The sequence below is a fragment of the Xiphophorus maculatus genome, chromosome 9, assembly GCF_002775205.1.
Source record: "Xiphophorus maculatus strain JP 163 A chromosome 9, X_maculatus-5.0-male, whole genome shotgun sequence".
Classification (NCBI taxonomy): Eukaryota; Metazoa; Chordata; class Actinopteri; order Cyprinodontiformes; family Poeciliidae; genus Xiphophorus; species Xiphophorus maculatus.
In genome coordinates, this window is record NC_036451.1 from 10,680,601 (window position 1) to 10,697,073 (window position 16,473).

The 16,473-nt window shown below is 36.8% G+C and overlaps 1 protein-coding gene across 1 annotated transcript in view; it reads left to right on the forward strand.

The window, feature by feature from the left end:
* The window catches only part of LOC111609786 (adhesion G-protein coupled receptor D2-like), an 80,769-nt gene that overhangs the window by 58,394 nt on the left and 5,902 nt on the right, over nt 1-16,473 (forward strand). The window contains exon 24 of the mRNA XM_023340250.1: nt 6,370-6,443. Coding sequence (XP_023196018.1) covers nt 6,370-6,443 — 74 coding nt within the window. The remainder of the gene's footprint in view (nt 1-6,369; nt 6,444-16,473) is intronic.

A 16,473-nucleotide genomic window follows, 5' to 3' on the forward strand; every position in this document is an offset into this window, starting at 1 on the left:
CAAATCTTTGTATCTCATCAAGCAAAGTTGTTTTCTGAGTTACATCATGAGAATTCCCTTCAACCCATCTGAGTTTCAGTCTTTACAGTCTTCTGTCTGAAACTTCACCATTCCCCTTCTACCACAGTTTTAATCCTGCACTCTGGAGCTTACCAGGCAAGAGCAGCTGTGGAGCAGCTTTTGTAGCCTGATCAATTTCACAGCAGCTCATTGAGTAGCTTTTAATCCCCATTTTATTTTCAGTTGTAACCCACAGACAGTAAGTCGCTCCGGGGCTCTCGTGTTGCCTGCTGCAAGGCAAAAGACAATAAATTTTAATACATTGTCTCTGGGAAATTACACGTGTTTAATCATTGATTTTTATTGGCTCATCATGATAACATTATTCGAGCTGGTGAGGCTGGGATCATAAAAAGAAAAGAGCTTGAATTAGTAATGACATATTCAAGACTGAACTTGACAAAAAGAAATGTGTGCACAGGCCAGTTTCTTTGTCTAATGCACAGGTTATTGATTGGCGGTGTAACTGCAATATCAATGGACAATATAGTGCAGTACTTTTTAAAACCCTCTTAAGTTATAAAGAACAATCATAAGCTATTTTATCTCCTGTTTTATTGAATCAGTCTGCATGGTGGACCCAAGATTTACTAACTAGATATTTATTTTCAAATTGATTCTGAATGAAAGTGAATCATATTTGTTTATCTCTCAGGGACTCTATAGGATGCAAAGTTAATCTTTTTCCAAGTAGCTTTACTATTTTGAATCAAAATTACACTTAATTATTTTCATCTTTCTAAAATATTTGAACATTATAGAAATTATTTGTTCTGTGTACCAAAAAGAAAAAAAATATTCAATTTCATTTGAAAATATTTGTCTCGTTATTGTTTTTGGACCTTGATATTACCTATACAAAATACTGAAGTTCATGACCACTCAGCTTAAAAGATTGATTTTATCATGCTGAATTAACAGCTTCATCTACATCAAATCTGTACACTTCTTCAAAATGTTAATATTCAATATAATTTAAACTTTGTTTATTTACTGTTTTCTTTAAAAATAAGGAAATCCTATTCTTTTTTTCAATTCAATTGAAATTTTGAATCTTTTTCAATTCAATTTTTTATTGAATTGAAAAGGAAAAAATAAGTAAAGATTATTTGATTTTAAACTGTTTCAATCTCTCATTAGCTTTAATTGAACCCGAGGACAAAATAACCTTTACCGTCCATACTGACTTTTTAATCTTGAGATTCAAAGTATTTTTGTCAGATTCATTAATTTTTTTTTTTTTTTTTTTTTGCTTCAATGTGTGGAAACTAAACAAAACAGTAAGAATCCAAACAAATTTGAACAGAAGAAAAAAATCTGTTGCATCCTTCTTAGCTTTCATTTGATGTTCTTAATTTTCTTTTACCTTCACTATATTTCATTCTAGCGAGTAGAGAGCATGAAAGGTGAAATTTAAATGTGTTGGCATCAAGATTTATCGACTGGTTATAAAAAAAAAAAAAAAAAAAGAATACCGGGATCATTAAGTCCAACTCTACTGCCATCAGGCTGATGAAAGCCTTCATACACACAAATTCCATAATGCCTGCTGTGTGTGCTTGTGTGTATAAGAGATGTGTTAAGGTAGATTGACTTTTAATATAAATGGGAGAGGTGTCTATTGACATCCATATAGTTCTGCCCTCTGTGTCCCTGGTAACCTTATTACACTTATGAGTGCTGCAGAAAATGCACGGGTTTTATAAACATTGCATGAAACCATGGAATACCTGTGTGTCTTTGGGTATTTCCTGCTTTATTTTGTCTACTTATAAATGCCCTATTAAAGGCTGGGGATGAACACAGGAGTACACAGGTAAGCGAGTTCACCAGCTTACCTGTGGGTGCAGCGTGCTCTCCGTGTAAGTTCCCCCTGATGCACGCACACATAAAACATACACACTCAAACTCATACTGGGGGCAGGTTAGCCCCGCTCGACACCAGCACCTGCTCCGCTGAAGGTGAAAGAAGTGCTCACTTGAGCTCATTGAAAAGTAGATGTGACAGTAAATTTTTCAGGCCCTTGTGAGATGGGAGATCTTGTTATAGCAGTCAGGATGGGGGTCAGGGCAGTGGCTGCTTGATGATTGAGGAAAAGAGAAGTAAATTCATTCTGCTTCGGGCACTTTGTCAAGTGCCAGTAGCTTACCGCTGAGAGCCACTCACCCATCACCGTGTTACGGCCCCAGAGGTCACATCCACCACCATAAATCTGCCTCGCCTCCTCGCCTGCTAAACCTATTGCCTCACCCCGACTGAGCACAGGCAGGGAGAGATGCTGCAGCTGCTGCAGCTACTGCTCATAGTCACTCAAATGAAAAAAGAAGACAGAGGAGGGAACATAGATTGTCCTTTTTGATGCTGCTGATGGTGTAAGCAGAACACTGGGAGTGCTTTACACAAGGGGGTGAAGCACTTTTTGGATGAATGGTTGTGTGTGCGAAAAGAGGAAATGCATTTGGAATGGATGCTATTTTGTATTGAAAAGTGATATGCGTGCTTATGCAGTTTGATTATTAGCATATTTCCTTTTTTTTTTAACATTTTCAACAGTTTGCCCTTGTATATTTGAGTGACTATGTTTGGTTTTTAGCTGACATAAAAACAATTTAAAAGTTCAGAACTGTGCAGAACAAATACAAATGCTTACAAATATATTGAGAGAGGGTTTCTGAGTGCCAAGTTGGTGGTTTGTAGATCACAAAACCTTCTCAGAAACCTCAGACTCAAACTCTCTTTCTTCTTATTCCAGCCATGTGTTTTCTCAAACTCCTCTATGATCTGCTTCAGTCAAGCAGAGAATGCCAACTCCTCTAAACATACTCTGGCTTTCTCTGAGTCCTGTGGATTGTGATGAGAGGTGTTTGTGTATGAGGCTTCATGTCGCTCCTTGATTGCTTTAAAAAGGGAAATCAGAGACCTGGGTTGGGTTCCTTTTCATACTTCTGGTAAAGCTGCTGTCACAGTATGTATTATCACGCAATGTATATTGGCATGTCTAAACATGCATTCAACATGGGTGTAAACAATGAGGAATGAAGTCCATATGTCACTTCTATGAAAAAAGCACGTTAATGACACCCCCCCCCCCCACACACACACACACACACACACTTTGCATATCGCATGTGTAGTAGGACGTCTTTCACATTTATTTAAGTATGTTTATTATTGGGTTGGGTTGTAACATTTGAGAAGCACTCATGAAAATCTACCAGCAGTGCCACATACAGTCACTGGTCTCTTTCTTAGATATGGTCAAAATTTAGCCTGAATGATAAGAATGCATGTCCATGCATGATAAGAATGCATGATCCATAGGGATCCCGTTCTGTGCTTCTAAATTGATAATTGATATATTATAATTGAATTATTGATATTTTTGCCATATGCTTTCACTTTTCTACTATGGTAGTGGAGGGCTGAAGTTAGTGGCAGGATAAAGGATCTGGGTCTGGTGAGGATTTTGTGTATTTGTTGGTGTGTTGATTTTTGCACATGTGCTTGTTTTATAGTTTTATACGTTTTTAGTGATTGTTTCTTTCCAGTGTTTGTCGTCATATACCGCACTGCAATTATACATCTTTGTGTGGTCATATGCATTAAGTTGCCAGTGTGATTGGGTGTGTACAAATGTAAGCACGCATCTTTCAAGCTTGTAATATGTCACTGGCTGTCTGTTTTCAGTAAAGCCTCTTATTAGCTGGTGATTACCCTGCCTGTATCTGGCTTCTTTCAGCAATTCACTGGAAATTGGAAAGGCCAGGGGCGCACTGGGAAGAAAGGAGTGAAAACTTCCTGAACCCAACCTTCCCTCTGCACCGCGCACTGCCAATGATACCCTTATCTTTTCAGAAAACTTTTTAGTTGGTTTTCCTCCAAACATTACCAAACTCTGATTTGATAAAATGCAGTTACTTTCCACATAAACAACATAAATGTTCTTTTACCCATGCTCTAACGCTTTATCACAGCACGGCTGTTTTGATTAAATTGATAATGACTGCTATGTTATATTCAGTTATAGTATCTTTTGTATCATTGTTTGTAATATTACTTAGCATGTAAGTGTCATTGTGATCTACAATTTGATGTATATTATTTTTGATTATATATTTTTTTAATTTCAAGACAATTTATGAACAAAGCCACATTTAAATGGCATCATCAGAAGAACATACACATTGCTTTATCAAATACTCTGATTATGGCAAAAATGAAATGTAATCAAGAAAAAACACAATAGTTTGGATCCTGATGCTGTAGTGTGCCTGGGAATGTTTTAAGAAGCCTGTACGTCCAATATCAAATAATGGACTTTCAGAGGCCCATAACAAATTATTTAATAATATCTGTAAAATCACCACAAATAAATTTGCCAAGTTTTGAAACTTTTAAAAGATTACTATATCAGTGGTCTCCAACCTTTTTATTACCGCGGACTGGTCAAGACTTGGCAATTTTGCTGCAGCCTGAGGGATTGGGGGGGTATTTTCTGGATTTTTTTCTGGAATCGGGATGTTCATGAGTGGAATCGGTTCGTGTGTGGTGTGTTGCTCCTGCCGTGTGGCTGGACACACGAACCGATCGAGCCTGTTTTACTTTTATCGGTTCGTGTCGTGTGTGGTCACAGAGGTTTGGAAAATTGGCCGACAATTCTTTAATCATGCCGGTGTGAACCAGACTTAAGACTCACAAGCTCTACTCCTCTCATCTTCTCTCGACCGCTGCCCTAACGCTCTCTGACTCTGGTCGCTATAGTAACGTTTACATATCCCTTCAAAATAAGATACAGATGTGCCAGAAAAACAAACATTTTACTTTTGTGAAAATTTTAACTTACGATGACGACTAATGGTAGCCCTGAGCTTGTTTCTCTGCAACGAGATGGTCCCATCTGGGAGTGATGAGAGACAATGACACCCGAAGTGTTGCTTATGCACAGGGTACTTGGTGTCTTTGTGGCGAAGCAGTTTGAAGCTTCGTTGCCTCATTAGCAAGCCGGTCGCCCCATATTATGCAGAGCGGGCTTGGAATGTGGGAATAACCTACCGGGATAAATCCATTCTCCTGTCTCTGGGCCTTTTCCCTTTCGCAAAGAAACTTTCCAAAGACATCTGATCTGTTTCTTACTCATTTTTACTCAACTCTCTTCTAAGCAAGTAAACACAGAAATGTGTCAAATTTGTTTAACCTTTCTAATTCACACCTAGTCATTGTGTTTGACTCTTTGAGGACTTATAGTTAAGTTATACAGTGTAACGGCTGTTACAGATCAGTTTGGTCACAAAACAATACTTTCCAGATTGTTTTGAGTCACACCATTCTGTCCTGCTTTCTCTCTTCTTCACATTCATAACTCTGACATCTCAGAGAGATAAACTCCTTCAGGACACTGACCTCTCTCCTTTGGACTAGCCACCCACCCTTCTGCCCTTTTACATATAAATGAGGCCGCGACAGATGAAGACATTGCATAATGTGTGTAGATACATGTGTAAAAGGCAGGCTGCCCACCCTTTTCAAATAAGCAGTCGTCCTCGGAGACCAATCTATAGGCCAATGTCGGGGTGCAGAGCAGTGATGACTGGTCGTGAATAACATGACAGAGACAAGACAGTTGGCAGGCAGATGACGCAGATAGGTTCACGACAAACAGAAAACTCGCAAAGTCTACATATTCTTAAGCTATTGTGTATTTAAGAACTTTACAGGGTCCAATATCCCATAGTTAGAAATATTGCCAAATTTTAGTAATTACCCAGTATGTTTGACTTTTTTGTTTCTTCTAAACAGAAAAAGACTTTCTCATTCTGTATCAAACAAATCAACAGCTTCAGGAGTTACTTATACTTTTTTCAATAAACATTTTTCTTATTACATGATTTTTATCATAAAAAAGAGAGATAAAGTTGAAACAATTAAAATCTTCACAGTTAGTGAAAGATAAGAGATATTTAGATATTTTCTGAAGATGTATAAACATGTATCTCAAAATTTGATATCTGTCTCACATTTTATTTTAAAGCTTCCTCAGATATGAAATTTAATATGTATATGAAACTGATATATTTAAATTGCTTATATTCAATTATTATTTCATTTTTGTACTTCAAAGCTTTTTGTAAGTTGATTTTATTTTCTGCTTTGATTAATTTTATATCATGTTATTGCAGTGATTGTGTACTAGTGAACTTTTTTGTATCATGATTAGACAAAATTTGTGATGATGTTCAGAAACAAAATGTTTGAAAATGTGCACCCAGAAATTCAAAGAGCTAACAGTGACTGTATTTGACTGTCTTCAGGTCAGTTACCAAATCCATGTGCTGAGGAAAAATCCCTGCTTCAAATGTCCACATTAACTCCATCGGATAAAAAGGTAACTTTCTTTTTATATATATGCACAGAGTTTACATAATAACATTATTGGTCATTCAGAGAAATTGTGGTTTGGGAAAACAGCAAAATGATCTGAATAGGTATACAACAAATTTAGATGCATCACTTTTTGGACAAAAACACTTTGAAATTTAGACCATTCTTAATTTGGGCTTTATGCTCATCAAAATATGTTCCTTTTGTTACTGCCTAGTAACACTTCAGCTGGACTGGAATCAGCATTTTTAAAAGATCTTTCTTTTATCTTCAAATATTTAATGAAAGAAGAATTAACAAAATTTATCTTACAAACAAGACATAACATGTATTCCAAAGTAAATTATGTAAAAAAGAAAGATATCAAAGACATGATCACTCAACAATAACCTCCAAATAATTTGCAAATAGGATTGCCCCAGATCCTATGGGGCAATCAAGTCAAATCGGTTGACCTTTAGAGTTAAATAACAGTATGAAAATGTGTTTATTCTTTTATTAAATTAAGTTCAGATCTTTATGCAAAATGACAAAAGTTCTACATTGGTCCTGAGAGAGAATAGCAGGACAAAAATACTTAGAAGTAAGCAGGCAAACTGAAAACATTTATATGCTTTTTTTTTTTTTTTTTTTTAAGAAAATAATCGCAGGTATAACAGCCAGACGCTTTAGTCAAAATCAGCTATGATGAGTAAAAAGGTTTGTACATTCAGTCCGGGTGGAAATGAATTAGAAGACTTCCAGGACTTGGCAGAAGTCTCTTTCTGGCTTCCTCCAAGCCTCCCACACAGGCTCCTCAATGCTTAACTGACTGCCTCATCACTGAAATACATCCAGCATCCAGCTTTCAGAACTAACATTTAACAAACTCATCCCCCTAGTGGCCACCACTAAAACCACTTCTCATACACTATACAATATTGCATTTACCTTTCAAAAAAGAAAAAAAAAAACCTTCATCATAAACTCTGTGACTAAATGATATAATGTAATAAGATTGTTTTGCAAGCTCATCTGGTAAAAAAAAAAAAAACACAAAAAAAACTCAACATAATATTTATTTATTTTTTCTAAAATTCTCCGTCATTGCTGTCTATGCTATCATTCCTGAAACTCCCAGTATGTAGTGAAAACTGATCTTAAGAGGTAATGTTTGTTTTTGTATGTAATTGTTTTAAAGGATTATTTTTTTCTGCTCACATAAACAACTTTCATAGCGTGTATGAATATTGTGCAATATTCATACGCGATACTGCTAGACATTACACACCACATAAATTTACAGTTTAAGATCAACTCTCTGATTAAATGATGTTTGCAGTTTTTCGTCTTCATTTTCTGTCATTTTTTTTTGTCTTGGCAAACAGCTCCTGCACAACATCTTTCAATTGTTCTACTTCCGAACTGATCGAAGCCGACTCTGTTCTCTGGCTTTGTTTTCCTTTGCAGCTATTGGGTGGTCCGTGCCTCACTCCCTCTCTTCTTGCACTGTCGCACTCTCGCTCATTGTCAAGTTCACTCTGTCTGTTTCTCTTCACTTGCTGGGAGTTTCAGACGCTGTCTGAAACCCAATACCTGAGTGTACACAATTAAGTTCACACCAGAGGTTGTTGGGTGGAATTGTGATCTCATTCTGCACCATCTGCAAGTTAGGACAGCTGGATTTGAGCAGTGTGTGTGGCTGGTTAGTTGGTCAAGGTTAGCTAAATGCTTCGAAGTGGGTGTGTTTCAATAAGGAAAGGTTTGTAGATGAATAACAGTGGGAAGTTGAAATCTGTAATTTGTTGTGAGATCCAAATAATGCATTTTTAAAATTATTTTGCGAAAGCAAATAGAGTAGAATTTTTTTATGTATATATTGTAACAAGGATTTATTTTTGTTGAAAAATGTAAAAATTTTGTTGAAAAGTTGAAAAATACTAAGATTAAAATTCCACATGAGCGGAATATTACTAAAAACAATTCAGAGTCACAAAGAAAACTATTCCTGGTTTACCCAGCTGAGCTCACCCCAGCTGACCTTCTCATCCTGTTAAGTGTTTCAGTGTTGGACCTGTTAGCCGCAGATCCCTCTGAGTACAGTTCACACGCGATTGGGAGTCCCATAACAGGCCAGCTGGAATATCCAGTCCACTCTTTCATATACACAGAAAACAAAGCCTCTGTGGAGTCACTAGTGGTCAGTCAGCATGTCAATCATTCACAGGGAGTGTTTTTATCTAGATGTGTGTACTAGTATTTAGATGGTAGTTAATGCTTATGACTATGTTCTAAATTCAACTTAGAGTTTTTCTACATTAACATTTTTCTACATTAACTGTTACCTAGAGTGACCACCAAGCACAGATATGTGATTGAAAAGCTCTCTTTCTATAACTCCTTAAACATAAATAAGTAATTTAATGTATTTATTACTGACATTTTGTATTTATTACTGGCTTTTTGTGTTAGACTGATCTTGTAACATTTTAGCTGAAAATGTTGATTCCTGCTCGTATGTAGAGTGACATCACAATTTTCTGTGTATATTGAAGAGTGTGTTGATGTCTTGGTCTTTCACAATCCAAATCTTACATTTTTAAATCCATGGACTACAAAGTAACTTGTGCAATATTAACAACCTAGATGTGGGATCTGTGATCAGAGAATGGCCCAATCCAATCCAGCATCAGTACCTGGCCAAGTACTGATATAGTTACTATTTACCGCAATGCAATGTTGTTGCTTGCGGTGGTTTTTGAACCTTTTACAGCATTTTACTTCCTGTAAAACCAGAGAGCTGAAAACTTTTTAAAATGCAAGTATGTTCTAATGCCTACTGTGGTTTATGTCCAACTATTCACTGTCTCCTTTGTCTCAGTCATCTGCATATGTAGAATCTCAACTACTGACCATATTGTAAATTTAAGTACAAAATAATATTTTCAATGTTTATTATGTAACTGTTAAACTGTTAAAGTATATGTTCAAATTTCAACGGCATGGCTTATAGTTTATGTATGATTAGCTTGTAAATCACAAGATTTGAAATAACAGTAAATGTTTAAATAAATAGGTTGTGGATCAAAAAATATTGGTATCCGTGGATTAGTAAACTCAGATATAAGGATCGGATCATAACCCAGAAATCATGGATTGAAGCATTTCTTGCTGTAATGGCATTTTTCTTCCTTTTTTTATCCATTGTCACAAGTATAGTCAAAAGCTATCTTAAAAAAAAGGTGACCATCAGTACACATTCGAATTTGTTTTAATTGCTTTATAATGCCTGTTTATAAAGAGGCACTTTCAGCTTGTAGAAGACTAAATTTGACCTCTGTCAAGAAAAATACTTAAATTAAACTGGACAACACTGCACCATATTATGCATTATAAGTTGTGCACAAAGGTTTAAAAATTGTACCCATTGATCAATTGTATCTCACACTCCTGAAAAGTAAAAATTCCTTGGGAGGAGAGAGCTGCAGGTTCATGTACCAGTCATGTTCCATTAATCCAAAGCAACCTGTGGTGATTGATCAATTAGCCCCGCTTAAAACAGGAGCTCAACGTGATCAATAGCACTGATCATCAGGCAGAGGATTTTCATTAAGACCTGCAGCTCTAAATCAGTAAACTCCATTAGCATAGTCAAAATGGACTACATGGAATGCAAAATACCCAAATAAATAAAATAAAATAAACACAGAGACCGTTGTCTCTGACTTGCTGCTGAACTGAGTGTAAATGACAAATTACATAATACTGGTTTCCAAGAAACCTGTTTTGAAGTCAAAGGTCTTTTTCTAATAAGACACGAAATATAGCCAATTAAATATTAGAACAAAACCAGTGACTGCTAGACAGGTCCTATCTATACAATGCTCAAAAATGTCACTTTCCCGTATAGTGAAACATTTGAAAAAGTATTCGCATTCTAATAGGCTATATGTTAGGAGTAGGTTACCATGGGTTCTGACTAGGTCCTTCTTGTATTGTCAGCTTCAGTCTTGGTCCACCATTTAATGATTGCTTGTTTTATCATTAGCCTTATTAGCAGGTGTGGCTAGTAAAAAAAAAAAAAAAGCCAACCCTACTGTCCATGGGGTTAGCTGGTCTTTTTTTTAGTCTGTTCTTTATGAGGTACTTCATCACACAGTGTATTTATTTATTTTTTTTGCAAGATAGTTTTGAAAAGTCTTACTAAAAATAATTGTAACCCTAAATATAAGTACAACTTACTCCCAGTGTCTCTAAATAGTCTTTATGGTACCACAGTGAGCATGTCTGGTTGTATTTTCCCTTTTAGCTACTCATTGTTGACCTGTTTTGTGAGTTACCTGGAAAAACAGCGGATGTCCCTTGCACCACAGCGATACGTCTGATTCACGACCCCATCGAACCCATGGGATCACCAGTGGGCTAAAACACAAAAATACAGTCAGCTGCCATTGACAAACACACCTTTCTCACCCTTCCCTTAATCTCAATGGGGCCAAAAGCCATTGTTTTACTCAAACAATCCTCATTGAATTAAACACTGGCAGCAAGCTTTTTTCAGTGAGGCTAAGCACACTGCTGTCATGGGTCTGATCGTTAATGTGCCATCACTGCACCGCACATCCTCAGCAGACACAGGCAGCACTGAGAGTATTTCCTCCATCTGTAGGTGACTGTGCACATGTCCAGCTATGTTTAAGTGTGACTAACTTTACCCAATTGAAAAAATGTTACAGGATCAAAAATGCAGTAGTTCTGTCATTTTAGCAAAAAATACTTTGTAGCAAAGTAAATACAAAAGTATTGTCACACTAAATATTTTTTGAAGTTAAAAGAAAATGTTTTTTTTCTAGAACATTTTGCTAATAAGTGACAAATCGTATTGTATTCATTGATTAATATAGAGTAACACAGTCCATGAAATATGATTTCTCACAGAACAACAAATCTAAAATCTTTGCAGTCCTCCTCGATGACAAAATTAATTTGGACATTCTCGCCACAAAAAGGTAGGAAGAATCAGACAAATAATGAACCAACAAGGATTCAGTCAAAGCACAATGACACCCACAACTGCTATTTATTTTATATAAGCAAACTTGTACAACTCAACATGTATGAAAGTGTCCTCACCAACCCCAACCCCAGCAGCAACAAAAAATATGTATTTCTACTTTCAGTCTCCAAAGACAAAGACAAAAAACTAATAAGACCAAACATTCTACATATTTGCCTTTTGTTTTATCTAAATTTGACCGCAGAATTTAAAGATTTGATCTTTTTCAGTTTTTGCATAAAACATTTTATGTGTCCTCTGTTTCATCTAGGCTATAACAACTCATTAATGGCACCTTTTCTTGAAATTACCTTTAGGGTATCTATTTAAAAAAATGTCCAGGTTGCACTGTGATAAAACGTGAATGAAAAGTATTTATACTGAATCAGGTTTTACCTTGTTACAAAGGTCAGTGTCAGAGGGAGAATGCTTTAGACAGCATTCTCCCTCTAACACTGACCTAAAGATGATGCTTACATTTCTTTAACAGTTACGTGTGTAAGGCTGTGCCCTATCGCTGTGTATTGGCGGGAAGGAAGGGAGTTGGTCGTAGAGATACTGGGGCAGACAGGAAAAGATCATCCTGGTGTTACCAGTGCTGAGGTGAAGCCTGCAACCACCCCCGCACCCAGGCCAGCACAAAAATTTCTCAAATGCTCACACAGAGTTTACCACGTTAAAAACACAAACATCAACCTTTTTATGCTTTACTGTAGCTCACCTTACACGATCTCTGTTGGAAGTGCTTTGCACTTTGCCGGTGTCCATACTGATGTCTTGAAAGTTTAGAAATATTTTTATTGAGGTAGCTTGACAGCATGATGACATTTCCGTGAGTTATGCTTGGGTTGAGGTGGGTGGGATGGATGGACGGATGACACTGTATCCACCCCCACGGGGGAGAGGAAGTCCCTATCAGAACACAACAGGAAAAGGACAGAGCAAAAACAAGTGCATGTCTTTTTGCACATTAAATCACTTCCTGTAGGACATTAAATTATTTCTTTCTGCGCCTCTACATTTTAACAAATGGAACCTCTCTTTTTGGAAGGCAAATTGATCACATCTTCCAATGAATGTGCATGTAAAAGCTTGTCACAAAAGGTGTTTGCATTGAGAAGTGAAATATCCTCAAGCCGAAGAGAATTTGAGATGGCACAGAATACATCTGCATCATTTAATTCCTCTCCTTTGGTCCAGTGTGAAAATGGAATTCTGTGCAGCCTATCAATCTGATTTACTGCCTTGACTTGCAGATGTGATGACTATCATCGGATACAAGAGCCACATAAATCCCTGTTCTGTGACACATCACAAGCTCTGAGTCTGAACCTGGGGCCTTGATCACCATCCAAAATCTGAAACAAGGAGACAAAGGTGTCTGTGTTGCTTGTATAGGAAAAACTCTTTGAATTGGGACAATACCAGATTCAGTTTTGCTTAAAATAAAAAGAGTAACAGTACTTTTTACGCCATCTGGATTATTCATGTTTTTTAATATTGACTGGCATATTGTAGGTATGGTCGGCACAGCTTAGACATATTGGAAATGCAGGTCTCCCTGTGCTGTTCTCATCGCAGGGCACAGCTGTAAAAAATATGACTTCCTTCCCGCTTGCAATTTCCTGTTTATGTCGGAATGCAGGTCAGGAGAGGAGTGTAGTCGTCCTTACCTCATCTATCGTCATCGTCATACAAAGTAAAGTTGACGCAGGATGTTATAAATTCCACTATCCTCTATTTGAAGAAAATATCTGTCCAGGAATGTTTGCCTTTATTTAATTAGACAAGACTCAAATCCCTAAATTACTCTCAGCTGACACTTCTGGCATTTGTGCGAGTCTGTTTGTATTTAATTGTAACATACATTGCCATTTTGTAGGTACAGTGGTGTGAAGAAGTGTTTGCCCCTTTTCTGATTTCCTATTTCTTTGCATGTTTGTCACCCTTATGTTTTTCAGTACATTAAACGAATTTAAATATTAGTCAAAGACAGCACAAGTTAACACAAAAAGCAGTTTTTTAAATGTTGTTCATTATTTAGGGAGGAAAAACTGCAAACCTACATGGCCCTGTTTAAAAAAGTGATTTGATGTGCAGTTACACCTGTTTGCATCTCATTTTTGGCTTTTGCTGCACATTTGCACCTCTCCTTGAAAAAAGTAACTGAGTTAGATTTCAAGTTACTTCATTAGTTCCATTAAACAACTGCTGACAACAGCCCCCGCTGCCTTAGCATAAAAATGACAACCAGGATGAGTCATCTGTGTTTAAGGGCATTATTTCCTTAACTTCAACTCTGCCTACTGGTTTTGCACCGAAGTCCTGCTTTTGTCTGAGTGATGGGGAAATTCCTGAAGTTTAGTCATAGCTCTCTGCTTGACACCACCTGGTGAGACTTGCTCTGTCAATTAGACTGTGCTATTCTCAAATGTTTCCTCAAGTTTGATGTATTGTAGAAGCTATTGATAGGTTGGAAGACTATTATTACACCCCAAGATAAAAACTATAAGATGCAGTTGTTATATGTTGATTTCATACTACAAGAGTTGACTGGAAAAAATAAGATTTACAATTGACAGTGGCAAAAAAAGTTTATATTGATATCAGTTGGCATAAGCCTAAAAGCAATGTAAATGCAGTGAGAAAATTGTAATTTTAATTTTTTCTTTTTTTTTTTTTACATGCTATGTTAAGGTTTGTCAGTTTATTCAGGAAAGTTTGATCTCTACATCAGAAATCAGCCGGAAAGCCTATTCTAGGATTGATTGGTAGTAGCTCCATCCTCCACTGGAGAAGTACAGAAATTCACTCTCGTTGTTCCGTCTCCGGAACAACAAGTGTTAAGAGTGTAACAATAGCACTTTGTCGCCATCACAGAGGTTACAACGGACATTCATATTGTCATCTATAGCTGACACAAACTCAGAATAGTGCCTGTAGTAAACGAGCACCTCTCTGCTCCCTCCATTGTTTACGTTTGTGTCGCTGGTTGATATTACACACGAGCCGTCACTCCCTGAGAAACAAGAGGAAAGTCACAATATATCTTTTTACTAAATGAAATGCCAAAAATAGTAGCGCCCAGTGATTTTGATACGTCCAAATCACATAGGGCTCAGAGTCGGTCACATCTAACACCGCTGTTAACTACTATGCCCACACAGGCTTGTGACATGATTTGCATTTGCTACTCTCCGCAGGTTTGTGAGACCCAACCAATCAGCCCCTAAAATGTCTCAATTGCGCACACACACAGATCTTCCCAAACCACCCTGTTTGGTTGATTTTCTGCTGTTTTGCCTAAAACAGGCAGCAGCTGCTGCTGTCAATGTTTAATTTAAAAGCTCATATTCTGCTCTGCATGATACATTGTGGTCAGGAGCATGAATGGGTCTGATGAAGAGCAGGGGTTCTGATGGGAGGGTTGATGAAAACAGGGGGAGTATGCGTAGACCCAGAGGTCTCCGGGCGCAGTCATTAAGATGGCTCTTCTGCTTGGAGATGAGACAGCCCACTCCACACACTTAGCTCATTGAAGATGATCCCCTGCATACTAGGAGCATCCATTATTTATACATCTTAAAAAATTCCAACTGACATTTTTATCACTTATGAATGTCAGATTTTTTTAGGTCTGAACATATCCGTGTTTGCTTTTGTTTCTGCATAACTGGTTTCAGAGACGTAAGAAAATGTTGATTAGATATTTACATTCACCAATCATCAATATAATTTATTATAGGTTAGTCTAATATGAACATCTTAGGTTATTTAAAAAGAAAACATACATTTGCCTTGCGAGTTTGACTTTATGGTGTTTTCTTTTTCCCACTTAGATTCCCCCTAGCAAGCTATAAACCATATACAAATATTTGGAGTCTCCAACAAGTTCTGTGCTTGATTCATCCCAAGTGATAACTAATCATGAAATTGGTGGTTTCTTCATACACATACAACATTCAAAGAAAGTTAATAAAATTTCAAACGGTAGAGTTCAGGACCAATTCACATCCTGATGTGCATTTGGAAACAAACAAACAAGACCTTCTAGGCAAAAAACTAGAGTTTGATTAAAGCTAATTAAACAGAGCTGGTGTAACTGTCTCCTAAATCTGCAACTGTTTATTGATAATGTTGATTTTATTGTAAAAATAATATTATCCAAGTTATTTGTTTTTTCTTTGTTTGCATGGTTGTTTTTAATGTGTTGTTCACTTACCACAACTTTTACTTAATTGTGATAACTCTGTCCACTCAAAATAATACTGTAACTGTTTCTTCTGAAAACAACATACATATAAGTAATATGATTAGCTTAATGTCAGCAATGATATGATAATCAATAAATAATTCCAGCATATTACTGGCCTATGCAACTCCATCATGAAGGCAAGACCCTCCACTGTCTACCACTGCCATCTTGTACAGATCTGGCCATGCCATATTGATCAAACTGCTGTCTGGTGCTTTGGTGTGTAAAGCCTCAGGCTTTACACTCTCTCACCTCATCTTACATCACTCAGGTCATATTAGACTCAAAGCTTGCCCTCCACTCTTAGACCCTCGCTACACTCCCAAAGAAAGCACTTGTCAACATGAAGTCAATGTTTATGTTGATTTAAATCCTTTTTTTTTTTTTTTGACAAATCAAGATGAAGTCTAGCACACATACTTGCTATCAAGTTTGCATTGGTCAGGTGTTATTTGACTCTCTATCACCCTCTCTCTCCCTCTCGTTATATATATATATATATATATATATATATATATATATATATATATATATGTGTGTGTGTGTGTGTGTATATGTCTGTACTTTATCCCTCTCTGTGTATTTTCCTCAGTATTCATAGTTCCAGAAAATACAGGGTATTTTCCTTTCAGAGAAAATGTAAACATTGTTAGCTTGCACTTCATTTTCCAGCCAACCCTTTTTACATTTATGCATACACGATCAATCTTTGAGAAGTACCATCACTGCAAGGCTTTTAAATGC